General features: G+C 55.1%; 1 protein-coding gene across 4 annotated transcripts in view; it reads right to left on the bottom strand.

Annotated features, from left to right (window-relative positions):
• Positions 1 to 597: 597 nt before the first annotated feature.
• Positions 598 to 23,613, bottom strand: part of LOC102575220 (uncharacterized) — an 85,790-nt gene continuing 62,774 nt past the window's right edge. For 3 of the 4 annotated variants that reach the window (XM_014605342.3, XM_019485617.2, XM_019485616.2), the window contains 13 exons: positions 23,245 to 23,404; positions 22,926 to 23,034; positions 21,429 to 21,562; positions 18,745 to 18,856; positions 14,941 to 15,170; positions 13,894 to 13,927; positions 13,029 to 13,169; positions 11,699 to 11,880; positions 10,436 to 10,680; positions 8,767 to 8,920; positions 4,390 to 4,470; positions 3,711 to 3,759; positions 598 to 2,167 (listed from right to left, as the gene is read on the bottom strand). In XM_014605342.3, the coding sequence (XP_014460828.1) occupies positions 2,037 to 2,167; positions 3,711 to 3,759; positions 4,390 to 4,470; positions 8,767 to 8,920; positions 10,436 to 10,680; positions 11,699 to 11,880; positions 13,029 to 13,169; positions 13,894 to 13,927; positions 14,941 to 15,170; positions 18,745 to 18,856; positions 21,429 to 21,562; positions 22,926 to 23,034; positions 23,245 to 23,404 (1,762 nt within the window). In that variant the 3' untranslated portion in view covers positions 598 to 2,036. The remainder of the gene's footprint in view (positions 2,168 to 3,710; positions 3,760 to 4,389; positions 4,471 to 8,766; positions 8,921 to 10,435; positions 10,681 to 11,698; positions 11,881 to 13,028; positions 13,170 to 13,893; positions 13,928 to 14,940; positions 15,171 to 18,744; positions 18,857 to 21,428; positions 21,563 to 22,925; positions 23,035 to 23,244; positions 23,405 to 23,613) is intronic. The other variant, XM_059723620.1, reaches the window with a different exon arrangement.

Here is a 23,613-nt window from a genome sequence, read left to right as displayed (position 1 = left end):
CCCCAGGAGCAGACCCCTGCCCTCACCACCCCAGCCCCACCTGGCTCCAGGGCAGGTGCAAACCCAGGAATTCAAAGGCCTTGTAAGGCCCCCATGGTGCCCCGTGTCCCCCATGCTCTCCCCTGGTGCCAGGTGCAGTCCCCATGCCCCTCTGCCGTGCCCCGCAGCGCCCTGTCACACATGAGAACACAAGAGCTGCCATGAGACCCAGGTCCATCCTGCCTGGCCCCTGTGGCTGCAGGGAGAGGGACAGAGCCAAGCAGGGTTTTCCCCTGCTCCTCTCCCCGCTGCAGCCCCCAGCACTGAGGTCCAGGCAGGGCTGACGCGGAGGCCGTGCCCCTCGCTCCCTGCTCCAGAGCCACCGATGCCCCTTTCCTCCACACGTGTCCAAGCCCTGGTGAATCTGGCTGAACTGGCAGGGACGGGCAGGGCATCTCGAAGGCAGCCAGCAGTCTCTCCCAGCAGGAGTTCATGGTCACCCAATGCGTCACCCCTCAGCAACTCCTCCCTTGGGCGCCACGCACGTCTCCTCCCTGCTGCAAACACTGCTCAGAGCCTGCTAACACCCCCAGCCCGCCCCAGTGCAATGACTGCTGCTTGTTTTTTAGAAGAATAAATGGTTTTATTTTGCTAAACTAAAGGCAGCGTAGACAAGGTGCACCGTCCGAGGAACAGCAGGAAACGCATGACATTGCTGCAAGGAAAGACCCCTCGCCATCTACCGGCCCCATCCCCAAAGCCCTGCATACAGCAAAAGCCACGAGTCCCACGTTGCGACACCTTTGCCGCCCTTGCACGCTTAGCAGCAGGCTGTGTGGCTAGTCCTGCAGCGAGGCAGCGTTGGTGTTAGAGACCAAACAGCTGTGACCTGGGCGTGGGGAAGAAGGCTGTGTCACGGCCAGCCTGGCACGGACTCACTCCATCGTCAAGCTAAATGCAGCCAGGGATGCTTTGAGACAGCAAAACCAAACGCCTGACCCACAAAGGCCCAACTGCACAGCAGATTCTGTCTTCACCACAGGCTTGATCACTTGGGATCCACTCCAGGGAGCACATAAGCCAATGGGAATCTCTCCACTGAAGTCCGTGGCCTCTCTGCCTATATAGCATTTTTGGGCAGCGTGATACAGAAAAGCACAATCCCAGAAATAAACTGCTTGTGGGAGACAAGACTCGATGGGTTTACCATCTCGCCGAAGAGGCCAGGCTCTCCCTAGCCAGATCTCCTGGTTACACCTCACCAGGAGACCGGAGGCGAGAGGTGTATTTATCAGTAACGAAGTATGAACAACATGACCCCTGTATAACCAGAACTCAGTGGCACTAGCTACCAAGCTGGAAGGTTTTCACTGCCTTCCCACCCCTGCTATATGTTGAGCACCTGGCATCTGTGTCCAAAAGGCCCAAGGAGGAGCCAGGACAAGCTGTTTCCACCCCTTGGTTTCAGTTGGTTTTGGGGACTGGAGGGCCTTAAGCCACAGTCGAACCCCACAACATGTTTCCCTCCACCAAAACGGGCTGGAGTACCACCCGGGCTGCAGAGACTCCCTGGCATTTGACTGCATGCCTTTAGGGGAAGCCTTGTTTGCCTCTTACTCCAAACCCTTGCTTTGCAGCACGGCTTTGGATGGCAGAGGGGTGGCGACTGTATCCTCGATTCAGAGGCCTCAGGACGGAGGAGTCCCACATACACATCACCCCCGTGTGCAGCGGGCTTGGGTAATTTCTCTCAGTGGCAATAAACTTCCAATCACTTGCTAAGTGGATACTTCAGCGCCAAGCGCTGTGCTGTTTGCCCCAGTGTGCAGACCGCTCCACTCTGAATAAGGCACTGATGAAGCAGGCTGCTGCACAGTGCCCGGCATTCACCCCGTGAACGCTATTCAATTACCAGTCCAAGACGATGTCACGTAACCTGCTCCGGTATCACTTCTCCAGCCCATCAGCGCAGCTGAAGGAGCTGGGCTCGCATGTACAAAGGCACTGTGCTCAGTGCAAAGTCATCAGCTCAGAAAGCCGGCTTTGTAATATGAGGACTAGTCTGTGCTCCATGCAGTGGGCGCGTTTCTACCGGTCTCCTTTGTGTCCACTGCACTGCTGTTGTCTTCGGGAGCGTTGGGATCCAGCCACTTCCCCCAAACGCCCCTTCCGGCTGGGACGTGGACCCCTTTATTGATGACGGGAGGAAAATGAAATGTTAGGTGGAGAAGCCTCAGCCCCGCGCGGGCTGTACTGTGCCAGCGCTCCTGTCCAGGGGCTCCCGGCCCGTCAGGCTGTGTGCCATCGTGCCCCTCTGGCACCAGACTGGCACGGCCTCCTCTGTCTCCTTTCTTCCCCTCACTTTTTTCTCTCTTCTTACTAGTTTTTCTCTTTTCCTTTTTTTGCTCCACAGGCTGTGTGCTGTGTGAGATGGGGTCAGCCCCTGACATCACCCACTCGGCTCTAAAACACACACGTGAGCTGCTCCCTGCACTGCTCCCGCAGGGCCCCTTGCAAGGGCAAGCGCAGAATGCGGGCGGCTTTCGACCACCTGCGTTCTTCTTCACCAAAGCAGCAGATGTGCAATTAGTGCGGACGGGACTGAATCTGCGGGGAGTGCATGTGTGCGTGTGTGTGTGTGGGGGGTCCACACCATTTTCCCTGTCTCCAGCTGTTCCCCTTCTCTGCACCCTTCACCCATGGGTTTATGGTCTCTGATGGGGAAGCTGGTGCTCTGGTTAACACCAGCATAATGGTGTTTTTGAGAGATATCCAGGAGCTGCTGGTACCTGGCAGCCGAGGTGGTGCCAGGAACAATCTCCTGCCATACAGATGCCCAGCCCGGAGGCACAACCCTCTTACCGGCCACATCATAACAGGGCTAGCGCTGGGCTGCACAAGCCACACAAGGATCTTGCTTACAGCAAGGACTGTATTTATCTGAATCCCCATTCAACATGGAGGGGCAAGCCTCGTCTTGGATTCGAGTACTGGCCTGGGGCAGGCAGGTGCAGCCCAGAGTCAGAGCAACAGCCATCATATGGGGCTGGGGCCATTATACAGGGTGGGGGCAGAGGGGCAGGCAAAGTCTGGCAGTGGTCCCACGGGCCAGACTCTGCCCATCCCTGTTCCAGAGGAAGGCAAGTGACAGGAAGGACAGGTACGGGGGCAAGAGGCTGCCTGCCCCTTTACCCCCTGCTGCTTGGCTCCGCACCACCTGTTCCCCCTGCTGCAGCAGTGGAGGGGTACGCATGTAAGACAACCCTCCAATTAGATTTATTGCTAATTTTCCATGTACTACAGAATCTAAATACCAGGGACGGTGTCTTAAAATGGAAATAGTCTTAGATTTGGGTAAATGCAGTAGCAAAATTCGCTTCCCTGAGGCTACTTAAAGTTGTGTCTTCACGTGACACGTGGCCCCTCAAGAAAGGCCATCCTGGTCTTGCCGTCAGAAGGAAGGCGCGTGCGACAAACCTGACGCTAACGTTTGTTGGGTTTACCCGGGTCTCGTGTGTGTCTCTTGCACGCGTCCTTTCCTGTCGCACTGCAGTCTGAAGGCTCGCAAAGGAGGGTCTGTTAAATCTCGCTTTCCATGCACACGCCCTCCTCCCCAGGCAGCGACAGCTACTTCGCTGCAAGCAGCAAAGGAGCGGAGCCCCTGGCTGGGCGTGCTGGAGCTGCCCCTGCCCTGGCCAGCACACGCGCACCGTTAGGACGTGTTTGCTCACCTGCTGAACCGGGGACGGGGAAGGGCTCTCTTTCACGCTTCACAGGTACCTGAGCAAATAAACCAGAAGAGCACACTTTAGTTCCAGACACGTCTTCCTCTCGTCCCCCGCCTGTCGGCAAAGAGAGACGAATGGCTGCAGCTTGGCTTTGTAACTTACTGCAGACTCCAAGAAGCCAGAGACGCTGAGGCCTAGCTTTGGAGGGAGGAAACAACCACCAAGAGGGGCTAGCCCTGGGGAGGCCACAGGCTTCAGCAGGCACACAAAGGGTCACCAGGAGTAATGCACTAAACCACCTCCCTTCCCCTTGAAGGACAACATTTTGCATTGCCAACCCCAGCCCGGAGCAACATCCTGCTCTGCGTGCCTGTTACTCGAGGGGAGAAAACTTACCCGCACCCGAGCCGTGGCAGGAAAAGCAGGACCGTACAGAGAGCTGGGAGCCCAGGAGCTCCCAATGAAGCCCCACCCAGGGCCCAGCAAAAACACAGGTGGGGGTCAGGCCAGGGGACTGGTTCCCAGGGAAGGAGCCGGAAGATAAAATGGGGAAGGGGCTGAGAGGAAGCCCCCAAGAGGATGGACCGCCAACACAACGGGGACTGCGTGGAGCGACGGACCAGATTCCTGAGAAGACGGACGTCCCGAATACCACCGCAACGCATAGGGCACAGGTACTCACCGGGGGCTGGAAGGAGCTGGAGATGTCCCCGGTGGAGAACGTGGCTGCTGGGCTGAGAGAAGACTCGCTGCGGGGCCCGGCCTGCAGAGAGAGAAGACGAGAGGAGCCGGTTCGTAGGGCAGGAGGAGCGAGGGAGACCCCTTTCCACTGCCAAAGGCGCCCAGAAAGGTTAGGCTCTGTGAGGGGGTTAAAGCGGCCCCGTGTACATTCCTGCCGAGAGGGCCGGGATCCAGCCAGCAATGTCGCCTCCAGCCAGACGGCCACGTGTCAGGGACGACTGAAAGGCTGTGAAGGGAACAGCCTGAAGAAGAGAGCCAGCCGAGAAGTGCAAGCCAGTTGCAGGTGGCAACGGCCGGATAGTTAACGGAACAGCTGGAAAAGGACATCATCAGGATGAAGACGAAGAAGAGGGAGAGGGAGAGTCCCAAAATGGGGACCACATGCCCAGAACATCACAGGTGTGGTGAGGACAGGGTGTAGGGGTTGGAGGACCCCTGTGAAGAGACCCACAGTCACGACCCAGACGTGTTTAAGGAAGACCACCTCCCAATCAGTTTTTCCTTCGATTTGTATCTGCTTTCCGTCCACGTGTGGCAGGAGAGTAAAGAAGGAGCGCATCTATCCGCCGGACGGCGACCGCAACGTCAGGAGCAGCAGCACGGCTCCTACAGCGTCACCGACCCCTCGAGCGTTCAGCAGACCGTATACAGAGCCGGAGGAAAGCAGGGCTGGCAGGGAGCTCCGGAGCACATCCAGCCTAAACACTGCCCGAGGCAGGGTCAGCCCTGCCCAAACAAGCCCAGACGAGCCCTGTGTCCAACCTCGGAGCCACACGACAAAGTTGTCCCGACACAGCCCCAGGCATTGCCGCCACCCCGGGGAAGGCAGGGGGCCATGGCCACCAACGTCCTGCTGCTGCCAGGGGATCGTGGGCGCTGCAGAGAGCCCAGGCCAGGCCGTGCCCCTGCTGCAAAGGAAGGCAAAACCCCCCAGTCTGGACCAGTCTGACCAGGGGGACAATTCCTTACGGTCTTCAAGGCAGGGCATATTTTATGTGTGGATCCTGTGCAGCAGTGAGCTCACCTGGGAAAGACTTGGAGATCCTGATACATTTTTTAATTTTCTGGATGTCAATTAAATGTCTTGTATTTTTAGGTCAAACCCATGGGATAAAAACACACATCCCCCAATTTTTTTTCACTGAAGAGTCTAGAATATTTAGAGAAATGCTGAGAACACTGGGGAGGCACCTGGGTTTCTCTGTGTTATTTTCTATTGGATCAAACGTATAGTTGGGAGAGAAATGTGACAAGCTGTCGGGGTGCTGCCCTTCTTCTGGGTGCTGCTGCAGCGCAGGCTGGGGCTGCGGCTCGGCCGGGCCAAGGCTCCTCTGGCACCGACCCCGCACCGCAGGGTCCTGGCTGGAGGGTCTTGCCCTGCGCTAAGGTTCGGCCCCACGCTGCACTGGGGCAGGAAGAGACTGGCCTGCACCGGGAGGGGTTTGCCTTCCTGTGCATCGGGGGGCACGGCCTCTGTATCTCTTGCATCTCTCGAGCACATTTTAACACCCCTTGCAACAACACGACACCGCCAGTCCTCATCCCCCTGCTTTACCTGGGGCAGATTTGGAGCCCCTTGCTGCTTCTGGCAACGTGCCTTGTAGCTGTGCAACAGGGTTGTTGTGTTGCTTCAGTAGTGGGCTAGACAAGGATTTATATAGGATGATTTAGATAGAATCGTAGAAAATTCAGGCTGGAAGGGATCTCCGGAGGTCACATCTAGTCCAACGCCCTGCTCAAAGCAGGACCAGCCCCAACTACATCATCCCAGCCAAGGCTTTGTCTACCCGGTCTTAGACACCTCCAGGGATGGAGCTTCCACACCTCTCTGGGTAACCTGTCCTAGTGCTTCACCACCTTCCTAGTGAGAAAGTTTTTCCTCATATCTAACCTCAACTTCCCTTGCTGCAACATAGCCACATCTACACCAGATGCTGACTCTGCAGTTGTTACTGCGCAATCATTTAGTATTTGCACACACAAGGACTAAACGACTGTGCGGTAACTGGTGTTACTGTGCAGTAGCGCCCCCGCACGGCTTCATGGGGACACTGACTGCACAGTAGCTTTTTTACTACTGCACAGTAGCATCACATCACAGTTCATGAGAAAGTTTTTCCTAATATCCAACCTCAACTTCCCTTGCTGCAGCTTGAGCCCATTGCTCCTTGTCCTGCCGTCTGCCCCACTGAGACCAGCCCAGCTCCACCCTCTTTGCAGCCCCCCAGCAGGGAGGTGAAGGCTGCTATTCAATCCCCCTCCGTCTTCTCTTCTGAAGACTAAACCAGCCCAGCTCCCTCAGCCTCTCCTCACAAGTCATGTGTCCTTGCCCTCAACCATTTTTGCTGGACTCTCTCCAATGTGTCCACAGCCTTTCTGCAGTGGGGCCCACAGCTGGACACAGGACTCCAGATGTGACCTACCCAGTGCCATATAGAGGGGAAGAATCGCTGCCCTCGATCTGCTGTCAACGCTCCTCCAATGCAGCCCAGGATGCTGTCACCCTTCATGGCACCAAGGACGCACTGCTGGCTCCTGTTTGGCTTTTTGTCCCGTCACCCCCAGGTCCTTTTCTGCAGAGCTGCTGCCCAGCCCGTCACCCCCAGCCTGCACCGGTGCATGGGGTTGCCCATAATATATAACCCCAGTTCCCTCAGTCTCTCCTCACTAGTTGTGTGCCCCAACCCCCAAACCATTTTCGTTGCCCTGGACAGGGATGATCTGGTCTCAGGCAGGGGGCTGGATGAGACGAGACCTCAGACCTATCCTTCTATCAGGAGCCTGTTAATGGGCATGGACAAACAAGCACATTACAGCAAGTCAGAGGTGGCAGGGATGTACGTGCAGCAACTGTCTGCTTGCACCACCTACCCCAGCCAATGGGAGCTATCGTGGGGCAACTCAATCCTGCTGCATGGAGGGATGAACTACTGTGGCTTATCCTTCACTTCCCACAGGGTAAGGGCAGGCACACGGACAACGACGACACGTCAGCAGCTCCATGCTCCCTTTTAGCTTGCTGTAATGCTTCTTTGTCCACGGCCTACCAAGCCCGCCCCAGTGAGCCAGCTGGATCACACCATGCCTTTCGGGGTGAAGGCGCCCATTACACTCAGACCGTACTAAACCTGCTCAGTGTAGAGCGGTGTTCAAGCTGGAATGTCCTGGGAGCAGTCGCACAAGAAAGGTTAATACCATTTCTTGCCTGCACTGCTCTGACTTGCCACTAGAGGGCTGAGTAGGGGCGTGGCTAGGAGGAGGGGCTGGGAGCAATGCAGTCTGGGATGCTGGAGGACCATAAATTGCCTGTTTTATCTCTCTGGGGAAGACCGAAGTTACTCTAACAGGAGCATGGTAGTAGGGTCCAGTTAACCCTCGCCTGAAGTGGTGTCACTCTGAGATGTTCAGAGGGCACTTAGCACAAGTTAACGAGCGTTAACGTGCAGGCACTCGTGTTTTAAGTGCCGTTTGTATGGTTTAAGTGTAACGTGTAATGTCACCCTCACTCGCCACCATGCAGGTATCCCTTTCAGAACGCATCATCTCTCGGAAGCTATCAAAGACCTCTCATCCTTTGCAATCACGCAGTGAGCTCCCAGCGAATGAACACGAGCCACCAATGCAATGTTGCAGCTGGTAAAGCAAACCAAACTCTGGCTTGCATCCATAGATACTTCTCAAGCAAATCCCAGGATGTCATCCTCCCGCTGTACTCCACCTTGGTGAGGCCCCAGCTGGACTACTGCACCCAATTCAGGGCTCCACGATTCAGGAAGGACGTGGAGAAGCTTGAGAGAGTGCAGAGGAGAGCCACGCGCATGATCAGACGTCAGGAGGACAGGCATTATGATGAGAGGCTGAGAGCCATGGGACTCTTCAGCCTTGAAAAGCGCAGGCTCAGGGGGGACCTGGCAGCTGCCTATAAGTAGGTAAGGGGTGTGCATCAGGATCTGGTGGCACTTCTGTTCACCAGAGCGCCCCAAGGGATGACAGGGTGTAATGGTGACAAACTTCTCCAAGACCGTTTCAGGCTGGACATAAGGAAAATCTTTACAGTCCGAGCCCCCAAGGCCTGGAACAGACTGCTGCCAGAGTTGATGCAAGCACCTACTCTGGACTCCTTGAAGAAGCGTTTGGACGTTTATCTTGCTGGGATCCTATGACCCCAGCTGACTTCCTGCCCTTGGGGCAGGGGGCTGGACTCGATGATCTCCCGAGGTCCCTTCCAGCCCCAATGTCTATGAAATCTATGAATCCTTCCCAGGTCATCACATAACCTTGTCACTACAATGCATCGTTCTCCTAGGCCGCTGCTTACGTTAGAGCTGTACGGTAGCTCAGAGGTGGACGCCCCTCGGGAGAAGGCCATGCTCCCCTTGTAGTATTCAGGCCCATACTCGCTGCTTGTGCTGGGTGGACAGCTTGTCGTGGCACTTGTGGCTGAGGTCATCAGTCTGCCAGGAATATGCTGGCTGAATTGGAGACAGTGAAAAGAAATAACCGTGTCAAGCAATGGTGATATCAGGGCAGATGGCCCGAACAGACACGCAGGGAAGTCACTACTAGGTCGATATCCCCTGGAGAGCTGGAAGTGGGACAAAGCCGCCTCCCTGCAGACGCACAAGAAGAAGTCTCAAGGAGATAAAGCAGTGATGCTGAACAGCTGTTTTGCCTGCTCTCAGCGACAGACTTAACTGAGACCTTCAGCACCGGGAGATCAGGGCGTATCCCACAACTCCGCCTGCCTGGCCTGAGAGCAGAAGAGACCCCTGATGCTCTCCACCCAGTGCAGCACCTCAGGGGATTTCAAGCCTGCCTGGAGCTGTGCAAGACCTGGAATAACACAGGCTGGCTGGGAAGATGCTGTGCATCACAGCTCCATTAAATTCAAGCCCCCTCCTCGCCCCGGAAATACCAGCCCTTTGTTTTCACCTTTTGTTGACTAGAGAAAAATACTAGAGCAATTCGTCTGCGGCCAAGAGCTCAGCAAGACCACACCATGGGGCACGAGGCTTTTAACACTGTGGATTCCTGTTTGCAATCTCTGGGCTCATCTTGTGAATCATGACTGCACACCTGACAGTGCCAGCAGTGCACGGCAGCCCCCAGCACCCTCGAGAGGATCTCAAGGCACCGCTGGATCAGACCATCTATTTTTTACAGGAAACAGATCTGATTAGGTGTCTCTTCGCCTGACGAGGTTTCCTATTCCTCTCTTAGCAAGGTGCTGGCAAGACAACACAAGTCTTACATTGGGTGCTGCATGAAGCAGGCATTTTCAGCTAACCATCTGCTACCCAAATGGGAGTGAAGGGAATCAAGGAGCAAAGGAGAAGAGGAACTTCTTCACAGTTCGAGTGGCCAGGGTCTGGAAGGGGCTCCCAAGGGAGGTGGTGCTCTCCCCTACCCTGGGGGTCTTCAAGAGGAGGTTAGACGAGTATCTAGCTGGGGTCATCTAGACCCAGCACTCTTTCCTGCCTATGCAGGGGGTCGGACTCGATGATCTATTGAGGTCCCTTCCGATCCTAACATCTATGAATCTATGAATCCTCAACAGGGCTCTCCCCTCTAGCTTGCCATCCTCCCAATGGAAGGTGCGGCACGAGTCTGCAGTAGAGCCCAGGCTGCAGCAGGCAGAGGGGAGGTGTCAGCTGGACTCGGCTGTGGTAGTTTCCATTTCTGACACCCAAAACCTTTAAATGACCCAGTTTTACTCGCTTAATGCTAATAGGCTGAGCTGAGTTGTGCTGTTACTAGTCCTGAACTCTGGCTTTCCAGGACATATTTTCTTCTTAATGCAAAATGTCACACAATGTCATGCCCTGAAAGGATGGTGTTTGAGAGATGCCACTGGATATTGATATTGCAAACGAGACCGCATGGAGGCCATGCCCCATCTGCTGCTGCAACTTCTGCTGAGGCTGCTAACACCATGCACAGCACTGCTATCTGAACACCGGAGCTGTGGGGCCAGGCCGTGCCCTTACCTCAGCTGACGGTAGCCGGCAAGCTCTGCTTCCGGGCTTTGCTCTGTGACGGCGACTCTATGCTTCCTCTCTGGCTGTGACTGCATATCCCCTCCTGCTCTCTTCCTGCCGTAGGGGAACAAGCTCAGCTCAGCGAGCCCGGGCTGGTGTGCAAGGGTGATGGCGGCAGGCTGGTCTGATGGCAGACTGGAATCTGGGAACCCAGTAATTTCTTCATCCTCCTCCTCCTCCTCGTATTGTAATTCCTGTAGAAGGGAAAGAAAAAGTCACCACCACCTGCTAACCGGAGGGCAACCACAGTCGTACAAGGGAGCCTGTAGCAAATTCAGCTTTGGGGCCTTTCACAGCTATTTCTAAGGCTCTCCCAATGCAGAATTTTGCCTGAGGTTCTTTCCTGAGTTTTAAAAGAAGGTAAAATTACATCGGAGGGGGTTTGCTCTCCAAGAACTTGACCTAGGGGTCACAGCATGGACCGAGCAGATGGCAGTTTAAAACTAACACCAGGAAGGTCTTTTCCCCCCAGCATGGCATTGACGGGGGGACTCGTGGTCCCCAGAGGTGGTGGGACCTGAGAGCTCAGTCAGATTCACAAGGGCTTGGACACGTGCGTGGAGGAAAGGGGCATCGGTGGCTCTGGGGCAGGGAGCGAGGGGCACGGCCTCTGCATCAGCCCTGCCTGGACCTCAGTGCTGGGGGCTGCAGGGAGAGGAACGGGAAAACCCTGCTCCAACCCGGTCACTTTCTCTTCCAGCTCCGCTCTCTGATACTGGGTGAAAGGAGACTGGGCAGGACGGACCTGGGGTCTGACCCAGACTATGGCAAGTCTTATCTTATGAAGTGGCACAAGCCGCTCAGGAGCCTCTTCAGGCTGCTGCTAAAGCAAGGCCAGCGTCCTGTGGGCAGCAACACGAGCAATGCCTGGGGGCAGCAGCTTGTCAGCGCTACACAGCTGGCGAGGCTGGCCCACCTGAAGGCTGCAGGCCCTCCCGTGGCTGTGCATGCTACAGAAGCCACGAGCATGTGGGCAAACGGACATGCCCAGCATCTGCATTTTAAAGGCTCAGAAAACTTTTGCTTAAAAACTTTCCATGGGTAATTCAGCACGACAGGGGCGTCTCCAGATGCCCTTTCAGCCCCTGTTCGGCGTTTGGAGCTGGCAAAGCAGGAGGCAGGCTCTCTCTCTAACTGAGCCAGAAACAAAGGGCCTTTGTGCTGGACCCCTGCAGCTCCCCAGCCCGGCCCAGAGACCAGGCGACTGCTCACCCTGACGGTGCAGTACACTCCCAGCGATTCCAGTCGCTCTCGGCCCTCCTTTAGACTCAGTTCCTGGAACCAAGATGTGCCAGCGTGCTGCGCAGAGATGCGGTTCATCAGCCGTCGGAACGACAGCGGGTCCTGCGGCTTGTCCAGTATGACTATGACGAGTGTCTCCTGGTTCCCTGGGTCTACAAGGCAGCCCCATTAAATGGCATTACAAAAGGCAACACAGAAGTGATTCCTTCTGGCTTCACTGAACACTTAACTCCCCACTGCCTGCTGTTACCTGCGTCCCAGGTGACTGGAGATCACCTCGGAAAGGCTCTAGGTCCTGCGTCAGCTTTGTACTGGATGGTCACCCATGTGAGACAGGGGACTGTTGTTACAGCGGGCAGCGAAAATCAACCGTGCCAGCTGGTACCCAGTCCAGCAGGACGCCAGAGGCACTCCCAGCGCCTGCAGGCACCGAGCACAGGACGGACAGATGGGAGAGAAGAATGTGCATTCCCCACGCCTATTGGGGCCAGGAGGAAGCAGCACCCCCTTGGCAGGGCTTGGGATTCCAGTTATGGTACAAGCACGTGTGTCTAGGGCAGGGGTGCTCAGCCCCTGGCTTGTGGGCCAGAGCCACCTCTTGCACCATGTCACCCAGCCCACCAGGCGCATGAAAAATGCAGCACCGCTCCCCTGCTCCCCAATTTCTGGACCCATGGGGAGCCTCATGGGGGGGCCTCGCACTGCCCCCCTATATCAGACACAAGGCAGTGTGGGGCCCAATCCTGGCATGCCGGGCCTGGTGATGGCAGCACAGCACGAGGCCTGATCCTGACTCTGCGCTCCTTTAAGCGTCAACTGGACGTTTATCTTGCTGGGATCCTGTGACCCCAGCTGACTTCCTGCCCCTGGGCAGGGGGCTGGACTCGATGATCTTCCGAGGTCCCTTCCAGCCCTAATGTCTATGAATCTATGAATCTGACATACGGGGGTGGCACACAACCCCAAGGCCAGCTCTGGGTGCATGGGGCCTGATTCCTGCATGCAGGGCTAGGCAGGAGCAGCTCAGGGCTCAGCCCAGACCATGTGGGGCCTGAACTGGGTGTGCAGAGCCAGGCAGAGATAGTGCAGGGCCCAACGCAGCCCGCAAACCAGCCCTGTGCCACTCTTACGGCCTGTGGGGCCAAAAGATGGAGCACCACTGGTCTGGTGGGAGAGGAGGAACAACAGCACAGATGAAGCCAGTGCAATCAAACCCCCCTGTAAGCGGCTCAGAGGAGTGTCTCCATGCTCTCCAAGCCCCCATCACCCCAGGCATGTTCCCATCTGCGTCGGCACTCACTTGGGTTGGATGTCCGGCCTCCCCATCTGGAGCAGAGGTTGCTGGCGCACTCTCGCGAGAGGTGAAGGATCAAGGAATAGAGATAGAAGCTACATTCGCACAGGTACACGCTGCTGAACGGCAGAGCCAGGGGTGTGCTCTCTTTGGAGGGAGAAGGAGAAAACCCATTTCCACCCGGGCTCATATTTATACCCCAGGACAGCAAAACCTTCCTCACCGCTCCCGGGCACCAAGTAGTATCTGCTGCTAGAGGCGCGAGCTGCAGCTATGCTAATGGCTCACGTCTTTGTTATTACACGGGAAAGAAGCATGCCCTCGTGCCAACACACCAGGCTAACCTCCCAGAGCAGGTGCAGGCCATGTAGTGAAAAGGTGTACATCGAGAGGGTTTTTTCTCTTTGGAGACTAGCGATGGGCTTTCAGTACCGTAAGAACATCAGCCAGTGCCGGACTGGGTCAGACCAATGGTCCGTTTAACCCAGTATCCCGTCTCCCGACAGTGGCAGTAGCTGTAATTGCTTTAACTGCTCGAGATCAGTCAGCAGGAGCGTTGAGGCAACCTGTCTGCTGGGAAATCCCAGCTCCAGATACCACGGGTGTAAGTGCAAGTTACAACCTAGCACACGAGGATCTGAAGAGGTGATCTGAACCCTTTCCCTCTTGTGCGGATGGACCTCACTTCTGCTGGCCAAGCACAGCGCATCCCAGCCAGGACAGAAGCAAGGGTGAAATGTTATTCTGGGGAGTTTCCAGTACAGGTTCTGGAGGCTGCAGGCAGTCGCTCCATCCTACATTTCTTGGCTGTACGGGAGCAGCTGGGGGAGACAGAGCTCAAGAACAACAGGAATTAACCAAGATTACTGACCTGGTAGAGCCACAGTGACTTCTTGTGCAGATATCTTAGAGAGACAAGAGACAGATATTCTTCGTTACCAGACAAGTCACCGATCAGCAAATAAAACAGTGAGAAAGCAGCTGAGTTTCAAACCCACGTGCACAGCTCATATTTCTTTTGCTACCTTGGCTGAAGAAAGGAACTCTACGGTGTATTTAGAGAGACGCCTGGAAACGCATATCAAAAACTTTGCCCTTCTTCATCTGAGGGGCAGTCATAGAAGCACAGGAAGTGAGGGCTGGAAGGTCACATCTAGTCCAAACCCCTGCTCAAACAGGACCAGCCCCACCTACATCATCCCAGCCAAGGCTTTGTCTACCCAGGCCTTAAACACCTCCAAGGATGGAGATCCCACCTCCTCTCTAGGTAGCCCATCTCAGTGCTTCACCACCCTCCTAGTGAGAGAGTTTTACCTAATGTCCATCCTAAGCTTCCCTTGTTGCAACTTGAGACCGTGAATTTAGACGTGCTGATCTCATCTGGGCTGACAAGTCCTACATCCTACCACAGAACCTCGAGGCAGGCAAGTGGACTGTACTGCCCAAAATACAGCCCGCAGGCCAGATCCAGCCCTGCCAAGGGATTTTATCTGCAGCGCGGCAGCCTGGGCCATGCTGGGACGACATGGGGGCCGGACGCTGCCTGGCTGCCACTGCCAGTCTGCTCTACACTGCAGGGGGTACCGGATGGAGAGGACGGGTAGGTGGGCTCTCTGTGGAGACTGGCCCTGGACCCCAGCAGGCAAGGCACACTCAGTCGGGTGGATGGGTTGGGGCCATGGGTGGGTGGGGAATGGTGTCCAGGAGCTAGGATTGTGGGGCTGGGCCTGGGGCAGAGCCATGACGCACTCCTTGCGTTGGGTGCCCAAATAATTACCCACCCACCCCTGGTCTATTCTGCTCCTGCACAAAGGTGAGAACGCAATGCTGCGGCTGAGAGCATCACTCCACCTGCTCCGGGATTCAACCCTTTCCCTCCTGAACATCCAAGTGAAGCGGTACTTTTACACCCGGGTACCTGAATGGGAGCAGGGTAAGACGATGACCACGTCCCAATACGGATGAGCTTGCATTCCCCCAAGAAGGTGGGAGGATCTGTGTCTTCCTGCTGCTGCCTCCGTGCTGGCAGATCCTTCCCAGGGGAGGCAGACACGAGACAAGTCTCCATCTGGCAGGGGTTGGGAAGAACGTAATCCACAGAGGACATCTTGCAGATCTTCTTGACTTCGGCACAGATGTTCACTAGATCTAGATGAAGCATTACAAGAAGACATTATTCTTCTGACTGCCATGGGGAGTCGAGGAGGCTACAGCAATTCACGCAAAAAGCTGCAGCCAGGCTTTCGGTATCAGCCGTTCATTTATATACAAGCCAGACCCTGGTGGCATTAACATGCACAGCTCAGATTCAGTTAGCTTGCAAGGTGCAACTGCCTGACTCGGGGCTAACGCAGCAAACAGCCTTTCTCTGTGTGTAACGCCCAGGGAGCCGCACAACTGCTTCAGCCCGACAACTGCCAAGGCCCGCAGTGAACACGTGGCGCCTGTCTGTGCAGAAGGCTCCCCGTTATTCTTAGCCACCTGCTCTGCGGGCAGCGTCAGGGTCACTGGTGTGTGCCGCTTCTTACTGAACCATCTCTGATGCAACTCTTGTCACACGAGATCTCAACCGCCCTCACGCCCCGATTCATAGATTGTTAGGGGCTGGCAGGGACCTTGTAGATCATCGGGTCCAGTCCCCTAGACTAGGCAGGAAAGACAACTGGGGTCAAGTCACCCCAGCAAGGTGAGTGTCCAGTCTCCAGTGACCCTGCATAATGGGCAGAACTGTGTCCCAGGCCCCTTTTCCCTTACGGACAAAAAGGGAGTGGTCATGGCTGCTAATATCTCATGTCTCAGGTTGAGTATCCACAGCCTATGCCAGTGATCCAGCGTCTACTGCAGTGATTCTCAACCAGGGGTCCTTGAGATCCATTCAAGGGTGCCAGGCCATGTTAGCACTGCAAGGGGTACAAATACGATTCACAGGATAAACCCAGAGATATCAAATAGGAATCCAGAGCATCCAAAGCTATCTGCCCTGCTGTGGTCTTGCTGAGCTCTCTGCAACAGAAGAATTGCTCTGTTGTTTTTCTGTAGTCAAAAACAGAGTGAAAACTAGGAGCTGGCATTTTTTGAGGGGGGCTTGAGTCTAATGAAGGGTGCCTTGAAGCACAAAAAGGCTGGTTTCTGGTCTCTTGAGTTGAACTAGATGCTGCAGGGCTTCTGAATCACTGTGTTTTGTACACGGGACTTCACAAGTTCATTTTGTGTCCAGGCTCCCGCGCCTACACGCTCCCCTAAAACAGAGACACTGCACATCACTGAGCAACACACAGCTATAAGAGTGGAGTCCAGGAAAAAGGTTTGCGGCTTCGTCCACCACGGGCTGACGTTCCAGGTAGATGACGCCACGTGGAACGGGGCTAACCGAGACAGTAGACCCCTCTGGCTCCCTGGGAGAAAGGCTCTCAACTAGGTTCCAGGTGGGATGGTGAGAGAAGCACAGGGGCCGGCGCACGGCTAAGATCAAGGGAGGAGGACTGTGAGGGGGACTTCAGTTCTGAGGCAGAGATGGGAAATCATAATAGGGCTAAAAATGCAAGAAGAAAAGCAGCGGCACAGCCCACAAAGTATCTTCAGTGCCGATACCCAAAGCAGTGGTCTCCAACCTTTTTAAGTAGGAGATCACCTTTAGCATTTAGAAGCAACCCATGATCTACCATGCACCGCCACCGCCCTCCCCGCCCCCAGCAGGTAAGTCTGTGGGGAGGGAAGGCGGGGGCAGATTGAGGCAGAGGGAGAAAAAATTATTTGGGGGCACGCCTCCGCAGCAGGTAAGTCCCACCCGGCTGGGGCCCCACTCTATTTACCCCCACGGACTGACCTGCTGGGCTGGGGCGCATGCATGCATGCATGCACGTGGGCACTGAGCCCCCCACCCCAGTCTCGGATCCGCTCCAAGAGGCTCCGAGATCTACCGGTAGATAGAGATCCACTGGTTGGTGACCACTGCACCAAAGGAAGGAGTTGGGGAACAGGCAGGATGACCTGGAAATCCTCACTGGTAAAGAAAAACAACCTGACTGGCATTACTGGGACATGGTGGTTGATACCAGCCTGGGTACAGCCTGCTCTGGAAGGAGGGTACAGAAAAGAGGAAGAAGCATCACGCTACATCAAGAACGTACGACACGTGCTCCAAGGTCCAGGAGAGAATGGCGGATCCCGCGTGTATCCGGGGGAAGATGAAGTGGGAAAAGAACAGCAACGGCATTACAGCAGAGAGCGCAGAGGGAGAGGAAGTGGATGAGGCACTCTACAAGCAGGCACCAATATCTAAAACATATGGGCCAGCAATAATAGGGGGATTTACTTTCCATGCCACCTGTGGGAAGAAAAATATGATAAATGCAGCAAAGCATAAGTTCCTCAGCGAGTTCTTAATATGCATTTCAGAAAGCTGAGGACAACTCTCCGTTTCAGAAAGCTGTGGAAACACCCCGGGTGTCATCCAGCTCAGATCTGGTTCTGAGACACAGGGCTGAACTGGCTGCAAACTTGACGGTGGGTGGAAACTTGGGGGAGTGTTTATGACACAAGACAACTCACGACGGAGAGGAAAAGTTAAGGAAAGGACAAGAGCAACGAGACAAAGGTACCAAGCTTCAAAGAGGGAGACTGCATTGGACTAAGAAATAACAGGCAAGATCCAGGAGATGACTGGAGGCAGGCTGACAAAGCGTCCGTCTTCAAGAGAGAAAACAGGACCTGTGTCAAGCCTGACTTCAGTGTCTGAGAAGTTACTAGAGCACACTGCAAAATATTCAGTAAAGATCTAGAGGAGTCGCTGGCAGCCAACATGGCCTGTTCGGAACAAATCGAGCTAAACTCAGTTCACTTCCTTCTATGACAGCGTCCCTGGGTTTGGTGGATGGGAGGATGAGGTGAGTGTGTTACACCAGGACTACAGTATAGCTTTTGATGCTGTCCCACATGAGCAAGCTGGAGAGATGTAGGCTAGCGAGAGAGAGAGGCAACGCTATGCAGACACATAATTAGCAGAATGACTGCAAGCAAAGAGTAGCTACAGCAATCAGCAGGGCAGGAAACCCCGCGGAGCTGCAGGGAATGAACTGCAGCTCGGCGAAACGTGCGGTGCGGCACATAGGGACGAAAACACAAACGTGTGATGGGAGAAGGCCGGGACCACAGAGCAGGGGGGCTGGCCGGGCCCTCTGGAGGTCACCTCTAGTCCAGCCCCCCCATGAGCCAGGATCGGCCCTAAGCCCCCTTTGCACACATCTGTCTAACCTACTCTTAAGACGGCACAATCAACCCTCTTGCACAAGCACCAGGCACGAGGCCTGAAAACAGCAGAAGTCTCTGAACCTGCCACAGGTGAAGGAGGGGGTGAGCGTACTGCCGCTGAGCTGGGCCTCAGCAGTGCTGCCGGGAGGATCTGGGGCTCGTGGTGCATCACAGACTGCGCCTGAGACAGCAGTGTGAGAAAGCGAACGCAGCGCGGGATCGCGGTAACAGAAGTCTTCCATGCGGGACACAGGAAACGATGCTGCAAGCTTCGGCTGGGGCACTGTGTCCCATTTCTGGCGTCCCCGTTTTTAAAAGGATGGAGAGAAAGCAGCTGCATGAGAAACAGCTGCAGGAACGAGAGAGGCTTAGCTTGGAGGGAAGCAGATTAAATGGTGGAGGTGATGGCAGCTTTCATCCAGACATTTAGGGGCAGTGGAGGAAGCCAGGGTATAAGCAGGGGCCTCTTTACCTGGAATAATCCCGTCATTTTTCTGGACAGGCTTCAGCATCGGCTCAAACTGCATAGCCAGGGACTTGTTCAGCTCCTGAACCGAGCACTCAAAGGAAGCACGGATGTATTCCTGCAACAAGAATGGTCTTCAGCCCCCAATGCTGTACCATGCCGGCGGTACAATGGGTCTTAAGTATTATTAGCGCAGAACACCAGGAAGCCGCATTCCCAGTCGATTACTCAAAGCAGCAAACGTCCTAGAAAGGGGCGTTGGACTCACCTCGTGGCTCGGGCTGGCTCTGGACCGTGGGACCCTTTGAGGGATGGATCCAGCCCAGGCCACATGGGAGTGGGGGTGGCAGCTTCAGCTACCACCGCAGGCCCATGCCAGAGCAGCAGCTCCCATACTGGACACAGGGCAGCAGCAGGGGCCAGGGGCTGAAGAGGTAGGGCTGCAGCAGTGGTGGATGGTGACTGGGACTGGGGATGCTCTCCTGCTGCCATATCCACTGGGGCCCAAAGTCCCTGAACTCTGCAGCAAGCCAGTCCCCTCAGCCTCGGCCCCCAACTTCCAGTAGCCGGCGGGCGGCCGAGAGCAGCTCTGAGGGCTGCATCCGGCCCACAAGCGGCAGGTGCGACACCCCTGCCCGAGAGCGCGCTGCGCTGCTGGGGAATTGCAGGGAAATCTCAAAGCAGAGCAGGGCCCGGCTGCTGTGCGACGGGAAACCCCGTACGTTAACACTGCATCCAGCGCCTTCCAATCCAGGTTGTCTGCACCAGCGAGTTCTCCGTTTTTCAACAGCACGGGACATATTTTAATACCCGTTTGTGGACTCGCCTCCCCTCCTGTTTCCTGGCCCTGCTCTCCTCCAGCTCTCAGCCACACGTGGTTATGCTAGGCTGCCTTCTCCTTCCTTGCTTCCAGCTGCTCTCATACGACTCCAGTCTAGGGCTTTTTGTCACCAACAGCCTAAAGGCAGCTGGAAGGGAGGAAGAAGCAGTGCAGGATTTCTGTGGAAAGCAGACCGGTTTGAAGGCCTCTGCATCAGTGCAATTCCCCTGAGCATAAGCAGTCCTGCTGGAGCCAGTTTTAAACCATGAGGCGTTTAACTGAAGTCAGATCCAAAGGCCACGTTTGCTGGGGCTGGGCACTCAGTTTTGCTGAGGTGCAACAGCGACAGCTCTATCTGCCGGGACGTGGACAATCGCCTGCGTGCGATGCTGTGTCTGGGACACAGCGCGGGCTCAGTGGCTCTTCATTTCTTTTCAGATCTCATCTGAAGCTACTTTTGCTACGTCTAAGTATTATTTAACTCTATAAAGCAAGCTGGGGCTCCATTTGTGCAGACAATACCATGTCAGATGTCCACAAATTATTCTCCCTTCCCTGAAAACTGTTTTTTTTCTCCTTCAAAACAGTTTTTTTCTTCCATTATTTGAATGATGTTTTTCTTTTTAGAAATGGACCTTTTAAAAATGCAATCTGAGGGGGCCTCTAGACACTAGTCCGACCGCGGCACTGCTTTCCTTGTGCGATGAAGATGTTGCCCCGTGGCTTGGCTACATGAGCATAGGGCAGGCTGTCGGGAGGACAGGCTTGCACTGCTGCCACTGACCAGGTGGGAGGGCTCTCACTGGTCAGCAACACCACTGAAGGAACGAGACACTACTAAGGAGCCATCCCCCAGGGTCCCTGGGAAATCCTCCCTCCAGCCCATGCATGGAGCCGGGGACATCACACCGGGCTGGAGCAGAGCCCACGTCTCCAGCACATGGTAGGGACGGAGCCGTCTTTCTCCTGTGGGGTGCTGCAGTGCAGGGAGAATGAAGCTGGGGGTCAAACTATGCTGCGGCAGGGGTGTCCTCGTTCTTTTTCAGAGAAGTTTACATGGGAGATGGAGCAATGCAACCTGGGATGCTGGAGGACTGGCTGATTGCTATCCCACAATGTATTCCTTGCTACACATGCAAATGAAACCTGGATAGCAACCAGTTATAAAGTCTGTACTCATTTTCCAGGTCTGACTTTTTAGCTGGTTGGAGTTTTTTGTTGGGCGACAGGTACTCCGAACATGTAGCTGGTCTCAGTTAACGCACAGTAACTGTAATGTGCAGAGGGGGCCTAGATGCAATGCAACATGTGTTAAAAACATGAACCTCTACCACAATCTTTGACTTACGGCCTAAGTGTTTTTCTGTCTTAAAAATGAGCAGAAAAACATCCAGCCTTTGAGGTCAAACTTGACAAACGTGGCACAACAGGCCATCAAGTGATAAGAACCTGAAAATCTCGGGTGTGTAATTGCTTAAACAAGTGCCTATAATTACGGTGCACGTCCCGGACTGCAGAAAGAGGCATTAAATTCAATGCAAATCCATGCTGGAATAATTCTACCAGGGAAAATGCACCTTCCTTTATACATCAGATTGCGATTGAAATGGCCTTGATTTAAACCAGTCCTCCCCGGCAAATCACACTGGCGCAGCTCCAGTAAATGTCACAACAGACGTCCGACACAAGGCAGCGGGAGGCGCCGCCTTCTCATACGGGCTGCTGTTGCTGCTACTTAACTGCAAACAGGCAAACCGCTGGGTTCTCCTGCAAGGCCCAGTGAGCAGCACGTGCCGTGACCCATAAGGCAGCAGTCAGTATGAGACCTGCTGCCCCTTCCCGGAGAAGCGTTCGCTCTGTCTCCTCTCACCTGCAGCAGGAGAAGCTGGTGCTCTAACTTCTTGGCAGCGCCTCGGAACAAGGTCTCCTTCTGCTGGTGGACGTGCTGCTGCATCTGAGCTTTCATCACCTGGAAGGCGCCAGGACCAGCCACTTTCCTGCAAGCTGGAGGGGAAAGATGCCATTAAACTTCTTAAGGAGTCAGTAAGCTCACAGGTCCCTCTAGCCCAGTCTCCTGTCTCAACGCAGTGGAGCGGATGTTAAGGGGAGGAACAGTTAAGCACAGTGTATCCACACTGGTCTGTTCCCTGACCCTCACCCATTTCAGCTTCTAGCATTCAGAAGCCCAGGCTCAGCACATGGTTTCAGCAAGCACAGTGCAGACTTGGCCATGGGCTGCTCAGCTATAGGCTGCAAGCGTGATGACCAGTAAAGGAACAGCTGGAAGTCACCCATTAGTAAGAGGGATGGCCTACAGACACCATGCCCCACTATGTGCTGCTTCATCCATGTCCAGTGAGGACACGTAGGGACCTGCAGGGCCAGCCTTGCGACTGGCTGCTGAAGTCCCAGGGAAGTCAGGAGAGAAGCATTTCCTCCATCTAGGGAGAAGGACCTGGGATGACAGGGGACAAGCTCCTGAACAGGAGCCAGCAGTGTGTCCTTGGAGCCAGGAAGGTTCCCGGTATCCTGGGCTGCATCGGTAGGAGCGCTGCCGGCAGATGGAGGGCAGTGATTCCTCCCCTCTATTTGGCACTGGGGAGGCCACATCTGGAGTCCTGTGTCCAGTTTTGGGCCCCCTACTACTGAAAGGATGTGGACACATTGGAGAGAGTCCAGTGGAGGGGAACGGAAATGGTTGTGGGGCTGGGGGACAGGACTGGTGAGGAGAGGCTGAGGGACCTGGGCTGATTTAGTCTGCAGAAGAGAAGACGGAGGGGGATTGAACAGCAGCCTTCACCTCCCTGCAGGGGGGCTGCAAAGAGGATGGAGCTGGACTGTTCTCAGTGTGGGCAGATGGCAGGACAAGGAGCAATGGGCTCAAGCTGCAGGAAGGGAAGTTGAGATTGGGTATTAGGGAAAACTTTCTCATTAGGAGGGTAGTAAAGCACTGGAACAGGCTCCCCAGAGAGGTGGTGCAGTCTCCATCCTTGGAGGTGTTTAAGACCTGGCTGGACAAAGCTTTGGTTGGGATGATGTACCTGGGGCTGGTCCTGCTTGGAACAGGGGTTGGACTAGATGTGACCTCTTGAGCTCCCTTCAACCCTCATTTTCTAGGATTCTATGAACCCTACAGACATATGTGCGTTGCACAGAGGCACCAGAGCCAGTGGAGATCCTAAAAGCAGTGCATCTGTTAGCGCAGTGCTCTGCTGGGTTAACTCACCCTGCACCTCAAATGAGCCAGTTCAGGTTTCTCAGGGTACAGTGTGGATATACCCTGACTACATGAGATAGTTAACATCATCCAAGTTCACGAACTCAGCGCAGGAGAGGCCAAGCTGAATCCAGGTGTGAACTTTCCTACCTGCATATACGGGTCTCATGCCAGCCTGGACTTCTGGTATCAGGACACGGGAGATGCTCCGCTGCCTCTTGCTGATGTAGTCCACCTGATCCAGGATGAAGTTGTGCAGCTGAGAGGCAGAAGAGAGGAGCCTGTCAGAGTGGCTTACTGCAGGAGCTGTGTCATTTCCAAATGCACTTGTGGCACCTGAGTTACGCTGCTTCGGCATTTACAAATGCTCCAGCTGTTCCCCATCAGAAGCAAGGTCTGAGCCATCTACCCAATACAGAACAGGCAAGCTCTGAAGGGCACAAGCTGTACACCCCCCCACCAACCTTACCCAGGCCTGGGCAGCCTCCCTTTGCTGCCTCTGAATGGCGTTCACTGGCTCCGTGGCTCTGCCTTTCTCCTGGAGTTTGTTCTTGAGATCCCTGAAGAAGTATTTCAGCCTATCCAACATGGCTCTGCTGAACTGCTTGATGCTCTCCCCCAGTCTAACGCTAGAAGGGGAGAAAAGCGCAAGGGTCAGTGCAGGCACTGCAGCATGCTGCACGCTTAGCAGGGAGCACGTGCCTATTCTCTGAATGAAGGAGATGAAGGTGGTGGGGGTCGCCCTCCGGGCTGAGACCAGCTTGCTGCCTCAGCAGAGCTTCTACGCAGCATGACTTTTACCACGAGAAGCAATGTAACCCGTCGCCCTACTGCAGGG

This window comes from Alligator mississippiensis, chromosome 3 (genome assembly GCF_030867095.1).
Source record: "Alligator mississippiensis isolate rAllMis1 chromosome 3, rAllMis1, whole genome shotgun sequence".
NCBI lineage: Eukaryota > Metazoa > Chordata > Crocodylia > Alligatoridae > Alligator > Alligator mississippiensis.
This window is presented reverse-complemented; position numbering and strand designations above follow the sequence as displayed.